The sequence below is a fragment of the Squalius cephalus genome (assembly GCF_949319135.1).
Source record: "Squalius cephalus genome assembly, chromosome: 2".
Taxonomy (NCBI): domain Eukaryota; kingdom Metazoa; phylum Chordata; class Actinopteri; order Cypriniformes; family Leuciscidae; genus Squalius; species Squalius cephalus.
Window position 1 is genome coordinate 22,892,115 of NC_137123.1, and position 21,317 is coordinate 22,913,431.

Genomic DNA, 21,317 nt, shown 5'->3' on the forward strand with positions numbered 1-21,317 from the left:
AATATGAGTTTGTATTGTTCATAAATGCCACGAGTGTTTTTATAAATAAATAAAAAAATATTTTTATAAATTATATTTACATTTATAAATTTTTATAAATGCAAATTGCAAATGTAAAAAAAATCGGGAAAAAAAATCGTCTTTATTTCATGAATTTTTCGTGTTTATCATGTCATCTCTAACACTTAGCTTCAAAAAAAAAAAAAAAATTCATAACTCTGATCGTAGCCTATCACATAAACAACCGTTGAATATAGGCTGTAGTTCTCCATATTAAAAAATTATTGAATGTCATTAGACAATTAGCTTCACCTGTGGTTCATAGGCTACAGCTCAAAGCGCCGGTTCCCAGCGCGACACTTATAATCAGTAGTTCTCAGGCTCGAGTAAACATATTTTAGGCATGTTATAACATATTAGGCTGTTTGTGCGAGCATAAGATGAGTTAAACATCAAAATTGATGAAAAGTAATTGTATCACAAGAGCGGGAGATTCAACTATCCGAAATGAATGCGTGCAGTCATCTCTTAATACTTTGCATTTTATTCGATTTTCAGCTTGTTTTCTGTAACGAATTTGCCAAGAGGGAATACCCCCTGTTAAGGTCTAATGGCCACGACGAGATTTCAGATGGCGATTTCTTCAAGTTTTGGCTAAACTCAAAACAGCGAAGAAGTGTGAAGTCTGTTGGAGACGGAGGACTGAATGCATCTAAACAGACACGACAAATTAAACCGCAGTTTGAATGCGGCGACCGGGTCTTTCAACTTTTTCTAAAGCAAGCCGATGTCGTCAATCTCCGAATTCGTGGACGTAAGTGTAAATAAGAATATCCTCAAACTTACTGTTATTTCACATAAACCACTAAATTGCAAGTGACTTTTTTTTTTTTTTTTTTATGTCAGCAAATAAAAATAATTTATGGAAGTTTAGAACGTATTTTGTCTCTAGCCATTAATAATAAACGAATGTATAGGCTAGCGCTGTTAAGGAAGTTGAAATGATTTGCTAATTGCACTAAAATGCATAGGCCGCAGGTCATTTTTAGAACAATAAACGTTAGTGGGTTAAAAAAAAAAATCCCACTCCTAGTGCCTCATTAGAGATTTCCACTGATTTGTGTGAACCATTGTTAAAACATTTTATAGGCTACATGAAGTTGAGTGTATTGTCTGTCTAATATTGGCCTACATCTCAACATTTTTATACTCTAGAATCGGCTTTTTATCTGAGCTCTTTCTCTTTTTCAACCTGTCACCCTCACAGCTCTGATATTGTTTATATGAAGCCCTCATTCTGTCCCTCTGATGTTCTGCCTTCTCATATTTTTAAAGAGGTTATTCCAGCATTAAGTCCAATTGTTACTGCTATTATCAATAGCTCCCTAGCAAATTGAATTGTAGGCTACCAGGCTCTTTTAAACATGCTGTAGTCCAGGGGTGCCCAGTCCTGTTCCTGGAGATCTATCTTCCTGGAAAGTTCAGCTCCAACCCTGATCAAACACAACTGAAGCAGAACTCTGCAGGTTGGTAGGCCTATATCACCAGGAACAGGATTGGGAATTCCTGCAATAGTCCATCCGTTGTTAAAGCACCATCTTGAATTTCTTCAAGTTGTCTATTCTTAGATTGCATCTTACCTGAGTACTTTTGATATTTTTTGACATTTCAGTCTGCTTTTAGAGAACTTCATTGTACTGAATCTGCCTTGTTGAAGGTTGCAGTGATATTTTACTTCCTCTTGCCGGTTCTTGCTGTATTTTAATCGTGCTTGATTTAAGTGCAGTGTTTGACACAATAGACCATGACATCCTTTTACAAAGACTTGAAGCTGGGTTTCAGGGATCTGTGCTGAATTGGTTTGCATCTTACCTTAAGGGCAGATCTTTTTCTGTTAATTTGGGGAAATGATTCTTATCTCGTGCTTAAATCTCCTATGGTGTTCAGCAGGGCTCTATTCTGGGTCTTCCTCTCTTTGCCTTATGTATGCTTCCACTCAGTCATATTATTCAGAAACAGAACTTCTTATATCTGTGCCGATAACACTCAGCCTTACTTTCCTGTTAAAAGCAACGTTCTGTGTCTAATCCGTTTGCATGTTTTCAAGACATTAAATGCTGGATGGACTTAAATTTTTTTACAGTTAAATAATGATATAACTGCTTCATTGTATCTGGGTTTTCCTAAATCAGCTCTGGAATGGTTGCAATTGGTGAAAAATGCGGCAGCCAGATTTGACTGGCACTTGAAAACGTGAGCCAGTACTCGTCTCTCTAAACTGGCTACCGGTCAAGTTCCGTGTTGATTTTAAGTTTCTGCTCTTTGTTTTTAAAGATTTACATGGTCATGCTCCAGTGTATTTTTACTACTTCTAGATCTCTTACGTCTTCAAGTCAATTTCTCCCCTCGTTCACATTAAAACTAAAGGTGACCTGGCTTTTGCTGTGGTTGCTCCTAGGCTCTGGAATAGTCTTCCTCTCCACATAAGATCTTCCCCTTCTATTTGTTTAAATCCTCTTTGAAGACCCATTTTTATTCTTCGTTTTAATTCTGATTGAGGGTATACAGTTTTCATTTGTCCTGTTTTGTTGGTTATGTATGTTTTAATTTTTTTTTTTTATATATATATATTTTACAGCGCTTTGGTTTCAACATCTATTGTTTTTAAATGTGCTTTATAAATTATTAAACTAAACTAGTCCTATATTTAAAATGCAGCTATGTTTTCTTCTGTTAGCGCTTGGAGACCTGCTCCGCTTGGACCAGTTAGCAGCTTTTTGTGGTGTTTCCATCAGGACTTCACGCACAGATGTCCACCTGGTATTCAGCTATGATTCATGTTATGTGAAACAAGAGGTAAGCGGCCATTTTGCTTTTTCATTTCAGTCACCATATAAGTGTTACTTATTCAATAAGATCTGGTAGCTTAGACTCTTGTATTTTTTTTTCTTTTTCTTTTTTTTGCTAGACAAATGCAACTTTTTTTGGTTTTAAAAAGGTGCACTCAGTTTTAATTAAATTGAATTTTAATTGTCTAATGTTATAAATGTTCAAAATATTTAATTTAAATGAAGTTTAAAAAAGGTGTTTGAAATTAATGAATTTCGTTCAGAGTTTTTGAACAAATCTCTTGAATTAATGATTCATTAATAGATCAAATACATTTTAACTGTTGCTTGTCGCCATATACTGGCATAACAATTTATTTGAAGAGTTAGGCTACATTGGTTTTAAAGGTCACTTACTCACTTTGATCGTTGTCACAACTTATCCAGACTATAAACATTTATACTTTCGTTATTTTTATGTTTGCAACAGTGTAGTTAAACAGTTTGTGAAGTGGTTTAAAGTCCCCTTGAAATCAAAATGGAAGGTTTTTGAGTGGCTTTTAATACATGTTAGTCTTACGGTTACCTATAAGGCTGTGTGAAATTTTCCAGTGTGATCAAATGTTTAATAAAGATAGCAGAATCATTGTAATTCAAATAAAATAATGTGTGTTTGAATTGAGATCGCAATCTTTTAATTATTAATCGTGCACACATATGGGATTATAGGCTATGCATTTTTGTATTTCACATTTGTACCAGACCTCAAATTTAACCTGGGCCCACTTCCACGATTTATGTCAGGATCCCTTGGACATCTATCACTATGGATGTAGCAAACAAATGGTTTCATGATCAGCCGTGTCCAACAATAATAAAAGGGTTTACTGGGGGTAAAGTGAGTGGTGTTTGGCTGGTCATGTAATCTCAATTTGTGGGCCTCAATAAGATGACCTTTTAAAACAATTCACTTTATTCATTTTGTTCAAAAACATTCCAGGAAACTGAATATGTATTGTCTCTGAGCTGGTATGGGACAGAGCAGGTTCTGCCCTGTCCTGCAAGTGCGACCCCTCCCTCTGTTGTCTGTAAGAACAATGCCATGGAAGTGACTATTGTTGGTGATGGGAGAGCAGATGAATTGTCAGTTGCATGTAAGTATTGAGTAATGGGAATGAAGAGAAATTCAGTGGTGACTAACACTTGTGGACTTTCTGATATGTTAATATCACCTGTTTCCACAGTAAATGGGGAATGGGCACCTCTGCTTTATGTGGCCACTGAATGTTGGCACCGAGAGCAGTCTAACCAGGGACAGCTCACCTTCTCTGTTCCGTATATGAGCTGTGGTGTCAACTTCAGGGTGAGTTGTTGTGGGTTTTTGGCAATATTTTACAGATTTGGAAAAATTATTTCTGATGTTTGGTTTAAATGTGATTCAGGATGGTCACTTCATTCTGGTTTTGAAATCAAAAGGCAAGATGATGCCACTGTCCTGTCCATATAAGCCAATACCAATGTTTCCAGTCAAAGACCCGGGGCTTTCTGAGACAACCCAACCACTGCCACAAAAGCAACTCGGTGTATACCACAAGCCACCAACTATATTTCCTAGTCAGATTGTGAAGCAGGTGCAGGCATTTCCAGTTGAGCAACAGCGAAGAAATGTATCTAGATCACCCTATCTACACCCAAGGAGTCATTGGCTGCCTAAATTACCGTCTTTGCCTGGCTCTTTTAATCTGTCTGTAAACTTCCCATTTTCACTTCCTATACAAAAACAGCCGCTGCTTTTCAGCAAACCTATGACAAGCAAAAATGTGTTTTCGACTCCTGTAAAGATTCATCAATCAACTTTTGAACCGACTCCTGAACCGACTCCTGAACCGACTCCTGAACCGACTCCTGAACCGACTCCTGAACCGACTCCTGAACCGATTCCTGAATCGACTCCTGAACCGATTCCTGAACTGGAAATTGAACATCGACATCCCCTTCGTGAGCAGATGGAACAGGATCTCGCTGCTACAGCCTCGAAGGCTCCTGACTCTCAACCTCAATACATGGGCTATCCTTATAGATTCGAAAGACCTGCTTCACCTCCTCAATCTTACCCTTCCTCTGCTCTGAAACATCAGTTTTCAAGGGTTCCTGTCCCTAGTACTTCCCTGTATCAGCCTTTTGGGTCGGCTCAGAACTACAACTTTCCTAGCCCTGATCCGCTTCAAGTAAATCCTTCTCTTGCCAGTTTAGCACAGCATCTTCCACCTGGGTATTTCATATGCTCTTACAATCAAAAACCACCGGTTCTCCCAGAGATGTTTGTGCCTACTGTTCCAAATCCTGCTCAACCTTTACAGTATCAAATACCCAGTTATCAAAAGCCTGACATTACTTGGCCTGCACATGCTAACCCTGCTGTTCCTCCCATGAATGTTTACTCACAACAGCCACTGACAAGTGCTGTGGCTTCTAACCCCTATGATTCTGGTAGTCGACTTTTCCAGACAGCTCAAGATTTCCAGCCTTCTCAACACCACCCACACTTTTACCAAGGAAGTTATGGCCGTCAGGGTTCCACCACAACTCCCTCATCCCCATCTCCAGCAAGTCTTTATCCCTCTTACCCTGCTCTGCAAGATGATAGACCTTTCCGTCCAAAACGTGTCCAACAGCCTTGGTCAACCAGTCACCTTCCTGTAAAAAGGCTGTCTCATGAGTCAAAACCATTGGTGCTAGCTTCAAGCCGTACACCAGAGTATCTTGAGTATCAGACTGGTGGAGATCAGTCTCTAGATCTTTATCAGAGGCCTGTTGTCGATACATCTGGCAGAGAAATCTCAAGTCATTCACGATACCTGCCCAGTCAGCTTTCAGCTGATGTTTCCACAAAACAATTGGGTTCTAGTCCCAAAGGATTTTTCCAGCCACGATCCATGGCTCCAGTTCCCAGTCCACAGGCCCCAACGTTTACAGGCAATCATCCTATTATATCCTTGCCACAGCCCATGCCTAGTTTTTTTCCTGTAAAGGAAGGTGCTCAGGTTGCTCAACTTCCTTACAGTCAGGGCCCTTCAGTAAGGAGCATACGGATTCCCCATGTCTACTCTGAAAGTGAACAGAGCAGTCAGAAGCCTCAGAATGACACCCTGCCACAGTACCAGTTCTACAGACCAGCAAGTCTAGAGAAGGACATTTTTGGGTCTCCACACTTCAGATCTACCTCCCTGGAAGTGCAACCGCCAGGAAAGGCATCACACTCTGGATCATATTTCTACAGTCCTTCAGCTGCTGAAGCTCTTAATTGAAATGTGGACTGGAATGGTGTACAATGTTGATGTATTTGAAAAGATGGTCTTAAAGGGTTAGTTCACCAAAAAATGTAAATTGTCAGTAATTACTCACCCTCATGTTGTTCCAACCCCGTAAGACTTTCGCTCATCTTCGGAACACAAATTAAGATATTTTTGACTAAATCTGAGAGCTGGATCACTCCTCCATAGGCTTCTATGGGATCGAAACTTGCCGACCCAGAAAGTTAGTAAAGACAATGTTTAAAATAGTCCAAGTGACTACAGTGACTCAACCATAAGTTTATCAAGCGACGAGAATACTTTTTGTGCGCAGAAAAAAACGAAAATAACTTTTCAACTCTTCATTTTCTTCTGTGTGAGCCTCTGAGTGAGTTCATGTAGTGTTGCAGCGCTTGTGTTGTACGTCACATGCATCACACACAACTAGCGTCGGCCAATTGTGAGCCGACGTGCAACCCAGAAGTGTTGAGCTGTTACACTAGGTGAACTCACTCAGAGGCTCACACAGAATAAAATGAATAGTTGAATTTAAGTCGTTATTTTTGGGTTTTTTTGTGCACAAAGTGTTCTCATCGCTTGATAAACTTATGGTTGAGCCACTGTAGTCACTTGGACTATTTTAAACATTGTCTTTACTTACTTTCTGGGCCGGCAAGTTTCGATCCCATAGAAGCTTATGGAGGAGTCATCTGGCTATCAGATTTAGTCAAAAATATCTTAATTTGTGTTCCGAAGATGAACGAAAGTCTTACGGGGTTGGAACAACATGATGGTGAGTAATCACTGACATAATTTTCATTTTTGGGTGAACTAACCCTTTAATAAACTGTCTTTTCAGAGAATTTATTGGTATGGTGGGGTTGAAGTCACTTGATTAAACTGTTCTACTGATAATTTAATAAATATTTTGTAAACTACTTGTTGACTCTTATTTTTTTTTTTTTTTTTTATTAATTTAATGCGTTGGACTTACAATACATAGTTTTTGCATGAATTGTATATCCTTAAGAGTAGTATGCTGTAAGAATTTAGATTTTTTTTTTTTTTAACTTTACATTGACTGTCATTTTACCACTGACTTTAAAGGTATAGCGGAGGATCTTTCCGAATTTTAGATAAGACCCGCCCTCTCCACTTTTTGAAAAGTTTGATTGATTCACCAGAATGATTGACAATTAGGAGGACCAATAGTATAGGCTATCCACCCGGAAGTAAAAAATCCTCCGCTATACCTTTAAGAACAGCAAAAATATCAAATGTTCATTAAAAGGTTTGTTTTTGTTTGAATTGTCAACAAAATGGCTTCCTACATAAAGCACACTTCCTTTGATTTTCAGACATTAAGCAATTTTGTTTTAAGCAATGATGTTTTAACTATTTCTCAAGAATTTCTGCCTTTTAGTTAGTTTTAAAAATGAATTAGCCTTTTAAAAGTCTTTACAATTCCATAAAAATCTATAGAACAATAGTGACAAAGTGACTATACTATTAGTAAAAGTTCACTTAGTAATATGTTGACATGGATGGATGATCCTTATTTACCTTGGCATCATTTTGAAAATATTACTGACATGGATACCAGTTCTTAAACTAAATATAAAAATAACAATTTATGGGTCATTATAGCCAACATGATGCAATATACAACAGCTGCATGAATATTGAAATAGTACCTATCCTTCCCAACTATGTTCATCATGCTTTTCACCTCAAAGCTTTCAAAAGTGACAGGACACTTTGTGTACGTTCAGTGAATTTATCTCTAAATTGTGCACCATTTATTTATCAAATACAAATGTATATATATAAAAAAATGCTTTTTCCAATTTATGCAGTATTTAAGAAATAAAATAGAGCAGAACTATTTGAAATCCAATGAGGGGAGGTATATTGGTGTCATCTGGTGGAAAGAAAGAAAATAGTCTAATACAGTAGCTATATATATACAGGGCTGTATAGTTGCTGAGAAGAATGTTTTCAGACATAATTACTATAATTGGGTTTTGAATTTGGATATATGGTGTGGGACAGTGGCTCACTACTAGGTAGCGCTGTCGCCTCACAGCAAGAAGGTCCCCGGCTGAGCCAGCAGTCCTTTCTGTGTGGAGTTTGCATGTTCTCCCCTTGTCTGCTCCAGTTCCCCCACAATTCTGGAGACGCTAAATTGTCTGTAGGTGTGTGTGTGTGAGTGAGTCATGTAATGGGGAGGGTTGGAAAAAGACCTAGCAACCAACCCTGGAAAAATCATTAAGTATGGGGTCTCTGCGGAACAAAAGTGAGCGTTTCTAAATTTGTAGGTGTTTTCAAACTGGTGGGTGTTTATAAATCATGCATGATGCCCTTCACATGACCCAACCCCTAAACCCTAAATCTTCACTGTGACGTGGGAAAATCAGGTAACGTGGTCAAAAACGCCCCTCTGTTTATGGCCTCGTCCACTGATCTGGTAACTCCTAATACTGTCCTGCGGAGACCTATACTTGATTAGGGTTGCCAAGAAAATTCATGGACAGTCTCTCAGATGGCCATAGAATCACTGTTGGATACGACTGAAATGGTGTAAGTATAAGTTGGATATATATTTAGACTTTATCACAGACTATGTTGTCAAAGTTTCGAAATGTTTTTTAAAATGTTTATTTAGTTATTCACTCAAACCTGAACACAGATAAAGCATTTTGTTACACATATTTGTCTGATTTTAACTTATTTCTCTTAATTGAATCATCTGGCACAATGTTGCCATATTGTTACAGCCATACCAGTGTGTGTGTGTGTGTGTGTACTATGTTGCACTCTTTGCTATAGAGTTTAGGAACCTCTTCTTTGCTGTGTGCTTTGTTTATTTCAGGGCTGATTTGTGGTTTGTTACTCCTAAATATTCTCTGTATTTTTGTAGCCTATTTTTTCTTCTTCGTATATTAATTTCCTATGGCGGTCAAGTGTAGTACAACAACTACAAAAGGAGTAGAAGTGTCCAAGAATGCCCTTTCCAAAAACCCACACTTGCAGTCTCAGCCACTTGAGAGCACGTGCACACACAGGAAGTAAGTGCGCAAGACTTTTCCCATATCTTAAAAATGCCAAAGTGCAGTGCCCTTAATGCACACTAACCCACACTCGAATATCGCTTCAGAGCGGTATTCTAGGCTAAGCGTATCCCATCATGCATTATGTTCGGAAACTCGTGTGCCCCGAAATCGCAAGATGTCCAGGAAAACATTCCACTGTAATTCAAATTAATTAGATATTGCATATAATTTGGTAGTAAAACATAAAGTGTTGCACATTTTATTGGTGCAAAGATGAGAAGAGTATTTTGTACAACATTTGCAACTCTTTAAAATTGTGTCTTCTGTTAGTTAAATAGTGACTACTGAACAGACATTTAGAAGTTTATTTTAAAATGCAAAGTATTGAAAATAATAATTATTAAAAAAAAAAAAAAAGCTCAGTAAACACCTTTTTTTTTGCAAGACTAAGTGTGTCCCATCGGGTAATCAAAAGTTCTACACACACTTCAGTCTTTAGCCTACTTGAACACTTGGAGCAAATACAGGAAATACGTCATGTAGGCTACAAGTGGTCTAGTGCAAAGACCGCAAGTGTGGGTATTTGGACAGGGTAGGCAATGGACAGGTGTCACAATTCACCAAGTTTCGTAGCATTCCAAAGGTACAGGTGGTCTAGATTAATTTGTTGATTGGACTCGCCGTTTGCCCATGCGAGCTTCGGTGTGCATGTGAGGTGAAACAAACTGGCGATGTCTTGCGAACTTAAAACCTTAATTACAGTATTTATATTATTAACAATAGCACTTCATCTCAATTATCGTACTTTTAGCGCTACCTCTGAGCGGGAAGGTTACTCAGAAGAACACAGTTTCAATATTTTTAACAATTTTGCGGACGAAAGCGGTGCGTTGGAATTGAACCTAACAAATCCACATTTAAAACGCAGTAGACGCGCGAGTTCAAAACTTGACGTCTCAGCGGATTCTTCCTATAGAAATGCGAATGAAACAATACCTCTACAGTCGAGTAAGTACATGTATGAATCGCGATCAAACGACAGCGCATCTATGCACCTGAACAATGAAACAACTCCACTCAAAAGTTTCCACAAAAAAGCTTTTGAAATCGAAGCTGGATTTCAAGGTGACGCACCAGGTGTGTTTTCATTTTTCTAAGTGTGAATAGCCTACTATTAGTGTGTTTTTAAAATGGTTAATGCATAAATACGCAGTTCCTTCAAGAACCATGTTGCACGTTTTGTGTTTCATGGACAGCATTCGGGGGACCAGGAATCTCTAGGAAAATGTATCGAAGTGGGTCTAGCTCCCAATCCACAGAAAGGCCTATGTGGCTGGCATTGCCCACGGTTCACTGCTCAGAAGAGGTAATGACCTTAACAGCCGCTGGAAGTGAATACACGCACATCTTTGTAGATAGAGGTGAGAATAAAGTGACTGTGTTATTCATGTTCAGGTTCAGTGTTAATGCTGGATCACTTTTTGCTTAACATTTTAACCTGCTGGTCCTACAGACAATTATCTGGTGTGCTTCATTCACAGTGAATGCAGCCCCACTGCCTTTATTCCAGGTGCCTGCATATTGCGGATATTCTGTAAGGGTCACATGGAAAGATCTGGTCCTAATGGCCCCATACAATGGTTGCTACATCACACAAGAGGTGCCAAATATGTCATCTTGTACTGTAGTTCCTTAGTTTGTAAGGAGCTTGTAAGTTTGTTCCAAGCATGCAAAGAGAAATAACAAGAAAAAAGTAGTAGGCCTAGCTATATTGGTTTGTGCATGACAAACTTTTCAAAGTTGTTGATGACATTACTAGTCCAGAATGTACAAAATCTTTGTCTGCTCTGCTGCTGATTTTTTTTTTATCCCACTGTTTTGACATATTTCTGACGTAACAGTTTGCTTGCTGTTTAATCAATAGTAATAAATACATTTTTGCCCAGATTCCACCTTTTAATCAGTCTTTCCTCTTTTCAGAATGGCAATTATGTTCTATCACTGCAGTGGTGGGGCAGTCCCGTAAAGATATTCTGTCCTATGGCACCTGTGATCTCAAAACCAACTCCTTCTTTCTTGTGCTCTCAATTTGGTATGGTCATTGCAATAGAAGGCACCCAGGAAGATGCTGAGAAACACAGGGTTAAAGGTAAGAGTGTGTTACACACACATTTGAGATCATGCTGTTTTTTGTTCTGGCTGTCACTGGAGCAGAAGCCTCACCTTTAATTAAGCTTATGGTTTTAACCTCCTTTTATTGGACAAACGATTGAATGCATTGTTCTCACATCTATCCAAATTAGAAGCTTGCAAAAAACTGTTATTGATACTTTTTTCACAGCTGAATCCTTTTGTTGTTGTTGAGGTTTGACATTCTTCATGCATATTTTTTTTGTGTTAAGTGAATGGGAACGTACTGCCTCTCCTATCTGAGACGTGTGCATATCGCATACAGTCTCCTCCTGAGGTCATTCTACTTCATACCACTTTCAGTTCTGAATGCGTGACTGTGACGGTAAGAAACAGACACGTTTTAAGAGAAATTAAGGTAATTTGAGTGTCTTACACTTGGATAAAATTACCACATTTGTGAATGTTTTACACAATTTTGTAAACCGTACTTGTTGATGATTGATTTTTATATAGATTTTTACTTTATCTATCCTTAATAGTATGAAAACTATTGAAAACGTGACTCTAGACTGTGTAAAAGTTCACTTAGGAATATAATGATACTTGTTTACCGTGGTATCATTTAGAAAACATCACTGAAATTGATACGAATGCTTACATTGTAGTAGGAGTACCTATCCTTGCCAACTACTGGATGTTCTACCACAGTTCATGGTTTTCACCTCAAAGCTTTCAACATCCATTGGTTTTTTTATGGAAGCTTGTTTCCACCATGGACGTTTTTTTGTTGTTGTTGAATTTGCTAGTTTATATCTCAATTCTGAGTAAAGTCTGAGTTTCTATTCCAATTCTGAGTTGTTGTTTTTTTGTGAGAGATAAACTAGCAATTGTGGGGGGAAAATATCGGACCTTCGATAAATATAACCTTGGAAATCCAAGGGGGAAAAGCCAGAATTGTGAGACATAAATTTGAAATTAAAAAAAGGTAATTGCAGGTTTTTATCTGACTTTTTTCCCTCTTGCAATTCCTAGTTAACTTGTAACTCTGACTTTTTCACAATTTTGAGGGGAAAAAGTGAGAATATATATATTTTTTAATTCCATGGTGGAAACAAGCGTTTCATATTTAAGCAAAATGCTAAAGAAACACTTAATGTCCCTAATGTCACAAGATCCTTGATTTAAAAAAAGTCACTGCTTCCTTTAAGATATGAGCTATGTTTCAGACCAAGACGTTTCACTTGTTTTTCTGTAGGATGGAGAGAGCATTCTTGTCATCATCTGGGATGGAAAGCAGTTCACTCTCTCTTGTCCATTCCCTTACCACCTGTCTCGGTTTCCTCCCTACCTTCATCCTCATCCATTCCATGAACCACTGCAGCCCAATCAGGAGCAGATGTCTTTATTCCCACATGTTCCTGCTTTCCCAGCAGTTCCTGGTTTCACATGGCAGCTTGCAACACCTAAACCAGATTCATCTAAACCTGCTGTGATCCCTCACCTTCCTTATAAACAACCTGCAGTACCACTGTTTCATCCTGACACGCGTCCCGTCCATCAGAGAGACGGTGTTTATCAGCACCAGGAACCTGCTCACATTTACCATCATCCAGTACCTCAACATCTGGCTCTACCTGTGGATCAAATTCCACAAACACATGAAGAGATGGTACCCCAATACCCAGTGATGCCCCCTCCACACTATGCACCATACCCTATATCCTGTCCCCCTTATCCTGAGTCATTCTGTTCTAAGCACCCCGTCCTGTACAATCATCAGCCAGCCATGACCCCTGCTTCGCAACCGTCCATCCAGCCAAAGCCATGGACTTCAATTCCTCGACCCACACACAAGCCACTTATACAAGAGCCCCTGTTCCCCCAGATCCCTGTCTTTCCTCCGACTCCACCTGCATACCCCCCCCAAATGTCTCCATCACTTTTTTGCAAGAAGAACCAATTAATAGTAACTTTTCCCTCAACTAGAATGGACTCCATTAAAGTCAAAGGTGAGCTACATTATGACTTTTTATATTTTACGTTCCTGAATATAAACTGCTTTGATGCACATATAAAATATATCAAAACTTAATGTTTTTGCTCTTTTCTGTGTTGGTAATTTTTGAAGATGTGAAGACGAATACCTGGATCTCCATCGCATCCGTCTCAGCAGCCTGTAACTACAAACTCCACTCCAGAGGTGGCAGTGTTGTGCTCTCTTCACCACTACCTTCCTGCCACACACACAAAAAGGTGAGCCCTCAGTGCTGAGATTCACCACGTTCCTATGTGTCATTGAATAAGCCGGTTATTGAATTTAAATGGAATAATAAACTTAAATTCAAACTTTTGTATTTTTCACAAATCTCTTATAAAAGTAACAGTAATTGTAAGCAAATTTAGGTAAAGGTTTCAGCAAATATATTAAAACGCAATTTTCTTTTTTCTAGTCATGTAAATGTAGTCAGATTAATTAAATATGGCAATGGGCTAAAATAATTACAAAAAGTGACTTTGGAAGTCAATATATTGTTGTTTGTATAGTTTACAGACACAATGGGTATGATTAAAAGGTGTTTTTTTTTTTTTAAACCTTTTGAATTTTTTTTTTTATTGTTTAAGTTGAATAAATTAATAGGTTAATTACATAACAAACATTTTCCTGTTTTTGTAGAATGCTTAGAAGAATGTTAATAAGCAACTGGTCTTGGTAATGAGACGGTTCACCCCTTTTCCAAACAAAAACAATGCTGCATAATGAAATATATATTATATATATATATATATTTTTTTAAATGTACATTTTTAAATGATTTTCTTTTTTTAATTACTTGTTTAGGGTTGAGTTAGGAATGTCGTTTGGTTACTTTCTGCACATTGTCCTGTGTTTGTCAGGTATCATATATGACACTTTTTCACTCTTTCTCCTTTCTTTTCCTCTCCTTTTTACCTCTTCAGTCCCCTACAGTGATCTCTCTATATGTCAGGTTCTGGTATTCCCCTCAACTGCGATTCCGTACCCTACAGCTTCAGTGTCACCATGTTGGAGATGGAGGCACACGACCTACAGTACCTCACTTTACAACCATACACACACCTGCTCAACCACCACCTAAATTTCAGGTGGCGTGTTCTAGCCAATATATGAGTGTAAAACTGCCACCTGGACCAACATCTGGCCTCATTGTGCAAGGTGAGTTTGAGGTCGGTTCAGGCGAAAACATCTGCGTTTTATCAATTCCCAATCAATTATAGGTTGTTTGAGGTCAAGTGATTTTATGTAAATTTGTTTAATATTTTAAAAATGTTTTTATATAAAATGTTTATATTTTCTTTTATAGATGCTTCCAGTGGGATCAAAACAGAAGCTGCTCCTATTTTGGAGGCTCCAAGTCATTGTGGGTATTCTGTAAGAAGGGATAAAGATGGTTTCCTCAACGTCCTCCTGCCTTACTCTTCATGTCACATGACTCATAAGGTCTGTGATGTCATTTGATGTTATGCATATTGTATGACTTTGACTAAATGAATATTTGTTTCTTTTAATCAGGATGGACAGTACCGAATTATATTAAAATATCGAACACCGAATGGGCGCACAGTTGAGTCCTTGCTGTCATGTCAGGCTTCTTTCAGTCAAGGTACAGTATGAATCTTTCTCGACAGTGTTGGTGAAAGTTACTTACTTTTGCGACACTTTTTCTCACCTGGACTGGGCTTAGTCTCAGCCTCATCAATGGCTGAACGTCAATGGCTGAATCAGAGCAGAGTAGCTCGCAGAAAGGAGGGATTTAGAAAGACTGAATCATCCAACGAGTCATTTAAGAATCATTGAACAATGTGGTGATGTGCAGTGTATATTATGAGAAAATTAAAGTGTTTCTGCATCTTTGATGCATGTATCCTGTTGTAGGAGACCTCCAAATCAAAATTAAGAACCTTTAAAGGGACACTATGCAAGTCTGAGTGTTTTTTCTCTACGAGCTCCCCCTAGTGTCTGGTAGTATAATGCTTTCAAACACTCTGTCGTAAAAACGAACTGTTGTCCCTCCCCCCTCGCCACGAGCAACCCAGCTGAGGAACCGGCTATTTCAAAACCAGTTATGTCTACCTAGGCAAGTAAAGCAATACTTTCTTTCCAACTGATGGCGATTTTTTTTATTTATTGTGTTGTCATGCATACTAGTATTTTTACCGGGAACGAACGATATGAACGAGGCGAACTACTGCTTTCGTGTTTGTTTGTTTGTTTGTTTTTGGGAGAATGGGCATGAGCATAAACAAAATATATATATCGGAGGCTAAAATTTGTCTAAAGTTATATTAGCAAGGTCTATAAGTTCATCTGGTAGAATGATGGTTTACCTTTGCTTGTCTAAGAAAACATCAGAACGTTTTTTCTAGCTCGATCATGATATGTGCAACATTTTGCGCGTCTGATATTGCCTATTATCAGACGCGTTGACTTAGTGACATAAAATAAAAGTGTAAGTTACACAAATAAAACCGACAGAGGAACGGCCAAACAACAACAGAAATCAAACGTGTTTGCTATGACAATGCTAACATCAAAGTTATAGTATCTAGCGTACTAGTAAGCCCCTAACAGACAGCGATCATAATAAAAACCTTTACAGACAATAGCAAACATCCTGAGGTCACAATTACTTGAAATTTAAATATTAAACACAGTTTAATCCAAAGATACTTAACTTACAAGTGCAACAGCAGGATCAGCATCCGTTTTGCAGGCTTCTGTTTCTCTCAGTTCTCACCATTCTGAAAAAGCCGGTCCGATATATTTACTCGAGTCTGACTTCTTGCTCGGTCAGTCTCCCGTTTCCTCTTTCGTTGGTCCTCCGACAAAGATTTCCTAGCTTTCTGCTTCTTTTTTACAGGCTCAGCCTCAGCCATAACTCAATCTATCGTTGCCCTTTGCTTATAGCTAGCCCGCCGGTGCTTGAATAGGGGCGTGTACGTGTGCAGTGCCGTCAAGCAATTCGTTACATCGCGAGACCTGATATCACGCGATACTTCCTGGAACACGACCCGCGTCCCAAAGTTGCAAGTGAGTTTTTTCCGCTCTCGGGCACCAGGGGGGTGCGAAACCACCACCATTCAACCCGAAATAAGTAATATAACCATTCCACTGACTCCGAAGCTGTTCAGTTAAGGTTAAAAAGTTACCTAGAGCACCTTTAAAATAGCATAATAGGGGCACTTTAAAGCTGTCTGAAGGTCTGGCTACACTAGACTAGACTGGGCTTGCTTGTTTGTTTTTTAATAAGTTGCCAACCCCTGTAACTCGCGCTACTTGTACTGCATTACCCTTAACACTGCTTATGAATGGATTCAAACATTGTGACTTTCTAAAAAAACATTTTTAAATGTCACATTTTTGTCTTGTAGAATCATGTAATGTCGCACCTGAGCAGCGGCTGGTCTGTGGACCTGTGGCTATATCATCATCAGAGTGCCACGACAGAGGCTGCTGTTATTGTGAAGACAGCCAGTCGTGTTATTACCCCATGGACGGTGAGCTGGACAAACAGCTTAATTATTTCTTAGAATCAAACAGGAACATTTTCCGTAAGAGAAACATGGTACTTAACATCTGTGTAATTTTGTGTGTATCCCAATCAGAATGCACAATGGATCGACATTTTGTTTTCTCGGTTCACTCATCTGCCGCTGATCCGCCCTTTTCCCCAGCCACCCTTGTCACGGCTGGCGACAGCTCTTGCACACCTCACAAAGTTACAGCTGACCTGGCCCTCTTCAAGATCCCGCTGGATGAATGTGGGGTGCACAGATATGTGAGTAGATTAGTTGCAGTAGGTATGTATCTGAGGGTGTGTTCACACTTGTAGTTCATTCTCTTTTGTTGCGGAACTAAACAGAAAATTATACATAGGCCTATCGCGATAGTCAATAAATCAATTAATCGCACAATAAAAAAAATGAGCTCGATAATTTTTCCGGCCGCGATAATTCCATTTGCATGCTTGTTTGTTTTCCTCGTCTCTCTCTCGCTCTACCAAATAGACTGGATGACCACTCTCGGTTCTTTGTGTGGGGAGGCGGCGCCGCGTCACTTGTCAGTCACATGGTCTTTGTATGGGAAAGCGCCGGCGGGACTGCTTGCGGCAACTGCCGGGGGAGAGAGAAGTTGTGAGTTGGAGGGGGGGAAAAAAGAAAAAGATGGAATTGGTTTCAAAGCCAAACGCGACAGCGAGCCCGATCTCATGAAAATGCGTATCTATACCACGAATGTTATTTCTCGTGCCATTTATATGCCAAAAATAGTTTTTGCGTGCATATGATACGCACTTTATGGCGTGTAATACGCACGCCCCTAATCCAACCAAGTATTTTCAGTGTGTAGCATACACGCAATAAAGTGCGTCTCCGTCTTCCCGACAGTAAGTTAAACAATCACTCGGGCGTTTGTTTAGTCGACAAAGTAACAGGAGGACAGTGCAAAATGGTGTGATATGGCCTGTTGAGTTTTTTTTTTATTTATTTTTTTTACAAAGGTCCTAACCGGCAGTTTTGCCTGTTATGGAATGTATCACTATTTATGTCTTAGCCTAATGTTTAATACTTTTTGAAGTGCAATTTTGTTTACATCCATTTTATTTATTGTTTTTGGTATTTATTCAAGTGAATTTTTTTGTTAACAGACACTGAGAGAGTCCATTGCTTTTATAGTTTTTGGTTGTTTTGTTCACTTTTTGTGGATATTTAAAATGTTTTCCGTTTTCAATGTTTAATTTTCTTAAGAAATAAGTTTATAGATCTTTGAAAAGGTGTACCTGCATTATAATGCCATTATCATTATATTAGATGAAAATGGTCTCAAACGACAATATTATCGTTTATCGCAATAATTTCTTTGACAATTTATCGTCCAGCAAAATTTGTTATCGTGACAGGCCTAATTATACATTTAGTCCTGGTTTGCTTGGCGTTCACACTGTCATGTTTAACACAGAACCTAAAGATACAAAACAAAAACAAGACTTTTTTTTTCCCCTCACAATTGCGAGTTTACATCTTGCAATTCTGACTTATCTCAGTATTGCGTGATATAAAAGTCGCAATTGCGAGTTATAAAGTCAGAATTGTGAAATATAAACTCGCAATTTTGACTTTTTTTCTTCTCAGAATTGCATGTTTATATCTCGCTATTCTGACTTTATAACATGCAATTGGGATATATAAAGTCAGAGTTGCACGATATAAAGTCGCAATTGCATGTAGTAAAGTCAGAATTGCTAGACATATAACATGCAATTCTGAGAAAAAAGCCTTTTTTTCCTTAGAATTGGACCTTATAACTCGCAATTGCGAGTTTATATCACACAATTCTAAGAAAAGATGTCAGAATTGCAAGATATAAACTCGCCATTGCGAGAAAGTCAGAACTGCGAGTTTTATATCTCGCAATTGTGAGTTTATATCTCGCAATTCTGAGAAATAAAGTCAGACTTGCGAGATAAAAAGTAGCAATTATCTTTTAAAATGTTTTATTCTGTGGCGGAAACGAGCTTTCAAATGACACGACGGAACTAACCAAACATCCGAAACCAAACAAGCACATTAATCCCAGCACGCAGCAGTATGTGTGTACAAGTGGTGATATTTTTACCAGCTGAGAACTCACAAAGAGCTTATAAAATGTGTAAAGGAGTCAAAACAGCGGCAGGAATTCGTCTGTTGCACACAAGCGAAAGATCTGCTGCAAGAAGACAACGGTTCCAATGCCTGTACTGAACTGTAATGGGCAATGTAGCTCCTATGATGAGAACAACCAGGTATTCTGTTTCTCTTTTTAGGGTCGCATCTTGTGAACGTCCTGTTTTTGGTTTGTTTAGATGTTTTTGGTCCGTGTTGCGTTCATATGTCAGTCGAACTGCACTAGAGCTCATTTGGAGCGCATCAGGGTTCGGATAGCAGTGTTCACATTTATTCAAATGAACCGAACCACACTACCAGAGCAATCGCAGAAGAGTTTGGTTTAATCCAACCAAGTCTGCTAAGTGTGAACACACCCTGAGAGTGTGTGACCATGCAAGTCTAACTCAATGTCTGTAGGAGGTGGGTAAAACGGTCATCTACATGGTCGAGATCCTGAATAAAGTGCAGCCCATCAGTCTAAATTACGGCACCATCACTAGAGATTCGCCTGTAAGGTACGTGCGAAAATATAATCCCACCAGTACTCAAAGAACTGAGCAACATGCTGAGACTTCATGTTCCCTGTCGTCCCAGGCTAGTGGTTGAGTGTCGGTATTTACCCGGATCTGTGGTAAGTGTGGGTTACCTGGTGAAAAGCCCCTCCCTCGGCCCTTCTATCAAAGCTCAGGGGGTGTTTGGAGTTCAGCTCAGGATCGCAGAAGGTTTGTTCTCAACAAAACCTTGCTGAATCATCATCAATCATAATTTTCTGGCAGTGTATTCTGTTTCTATGTTTAGGAAACTGATGCGCACATGAAATACTTTTGCAACAAAAAAAGTGGTTTGTGCATCAACTGCAGCCTCTTTTCATTCAGATGAGCTCTACAACAGCTTTTACCCACAATACCACCAGCCCCTGCGTATGCTGCTGGGAAAACCCCTTTACCTTGAAGTGCGTCTGCTTAACCCTCCAGACCCCACAGCTATACTGCTGGTGCATTACTGTGTGGCATACCCGCGCTCTGCAAAATCAGCCTGGATCATTATTTATGACGGGTACAAGAGAGATGTGTCTTCCTTAATTTTTCTTTTTTCTCCCTAGAAAATCTATTGAACTATCTGGTCCAGCAACTGATTAATTATATACCTTTTTAAGGTGCCCAAATACTCTTGACCAGACCCCAACCCACAAGCCTCCTGCTACACCTGCAGAGGCCCTGACCAATCATGTTAGACGATTCACGATCACTACGTTCCAGTTCCTGTCTGAAGATGCCAACCTGCAGGCAGATGAAGAGGTATAGAGCAGCTATAAAAGTGTTTAGAAGAATAGAAAATTTGAGTCAACTTTTAAAACCTCTTCTCTTTTGACTCGTCACAGATTTATTTTATGTGTTCAACGGAGGTTTGTCTGCCCTCAGATGATCTTTGTGTCGAGGGCTGCTTTGCAGGTGAGTGTCTTCCACTTATGGCTATAATTTATATCTCTGGCCATGAATAGGTCTACTATAAAGTCTCTAGAGCTCTTGACAAGAGAAGCTCAGTTTTCCTGCTCTCCTGTTTTAGTCATTTGTTCATTTTGCTGGTTGCATTTCATTTACCCAAAGCACTTTATCTCTCTAGATCCCTCTGTGAAGTTCTCAGAAGACTTTTGAGCTGGATAAAGCCCAACTTGTAAACCACCGTTCTTTTTGTTTGACAGATGTAAACTTGTCACTAACAAATGTAAAGCAATAAAGCTTTGAAATTGTCATTTTCTTGTTATGCTTAAGTTTTACTTGTATGACAACTAAATAGATAGATTTTAGAAGATAAAGCTGTGAAAATACTGACTGTCTTGAATTGTTGCTGATAGTGCATTTATATACAAGTTCAACATAACATATATTGTGAAACAAATAGCTTAAACGTTCTGCAGTGACTCAAATGAACCTGTTTGACTAATTTCTAGATCACTGGATATGAATCAACATTGCATTTAATTGTGCACTATTTTATTACTGGTGTGCAGCTGATGTCACTTTCACTCAACGCTGGCTTAAGAAATGATGACTTGGTTTTAACATATAGAAGAAAATATGCACTTGATAATTTATAATACTTTTTGTGTTTTGTAAAGCTAATATATGTACATTCACAAAGGTTGTTGTTCAGCTGAAGGGTCTGTAGTGTTTTCTGCTGTGTGTGATCAGGTTGGAGCTCTGACTGAAGGCTTTACCACACACTTTACACACATGGGGCTTCTCTCCTGAACAAAACACAAAGTAAACCATAGTTTAAAATGTGGAGCAATCAAAACATGCACTCAACATACTGGGAATGGAAACATT

The 21,317-nt window shown here is 38.8% G+C and overlaps 3 protein-coding genes across 4 annotated transcripts in view; 2 read left to right on the forward strand and 1 right to left on the reverse strand.

Moving 5' to 3' along the window:
• Positions 1–327: 327 nt before the first annotated feature.
• On the forward strand, positions 328–6,369 carry LOC307154602 (uncharacterized protein). Its single transcript, XM_079864597.1, has 5 exons — positions 328–814; positions 2,738–2,856; positions 3,829–3,982; positions 4,073–4,191; positions 4,271–6,369. The coding sequence occupies exons 1-5, from the start codon at positions 508–510 to the stop codon at positions 6,134–6,136; spliced, it is 2,565 nt and encodes an 854-aa protein (XP_079720723.1). The 5' UTR covers positions 328–507; the 3' UTR covers positions 6,137–6,369.
• A 3,398-nt stretch (positions 6,370–9,767) lies between these two features.
• Positions 9,768–20,696, forward strand: LOC307154643 (uncharacterized protein). Of its 2 annotated transcripts, XM_079864680.1 has the most exons (19): positions 9,768–10,311; positions 10,431–10,595; positions 10,716–10,834; positions 11,155–11,323; positions 11,577–11,689; positions 12,563–13,316; positions 13,436–13,560; positions 14,266–14,356; positions 14,399–14,500; positions 14,649–14,785; positions 14,858–14,948; positions 16,717–16,842; positions 16,951–17,123; positions 19,405–19,502; positions 19,582–19,709; positions 19,863–20,043; positions 20,144–20,285; positions 20,369–20,438; positions 20,611–20,696. In XM_079864680.1, the coding sequence occupies exons 1-19, from the start codon at positions 9,906–9,908 to the stop codon at positions 20,640–20,642; spliced, it is 3,222 nt and encodes a 1,073-aa protein (XP_079720806.1). In that variant the 5' UTR covers positions 9,768–9,905; the 3' UTR covers positions 20,643–20,696. The 2 variants fall into 2 exon arrangements, with proteins under 2 accessions (XP_079720806.1, XP_079720805.1); XM_079864679.1 differs by having other exon boundaries at positions 14,266–14,500.
• The window catches only part of evi5l (ecotropic viral integration site 5 like), a 48,189-nt gene continuing 47,567 nt past the window's right edge, over positions 20,696–21,317 (reverse strand). Inside the window, exon 24 of the mRNA XM_079864689.1 lies at positions 20,696–21,235. Coding sequence (XP_079720815.1) covers positions 21,138–21,235 — 98 coding nt within the window. The 3' untranslated portion in view covers positions 20,696–21,137. The remainder of the gene's footprint in view (positions 21,236–21,317) is intronic.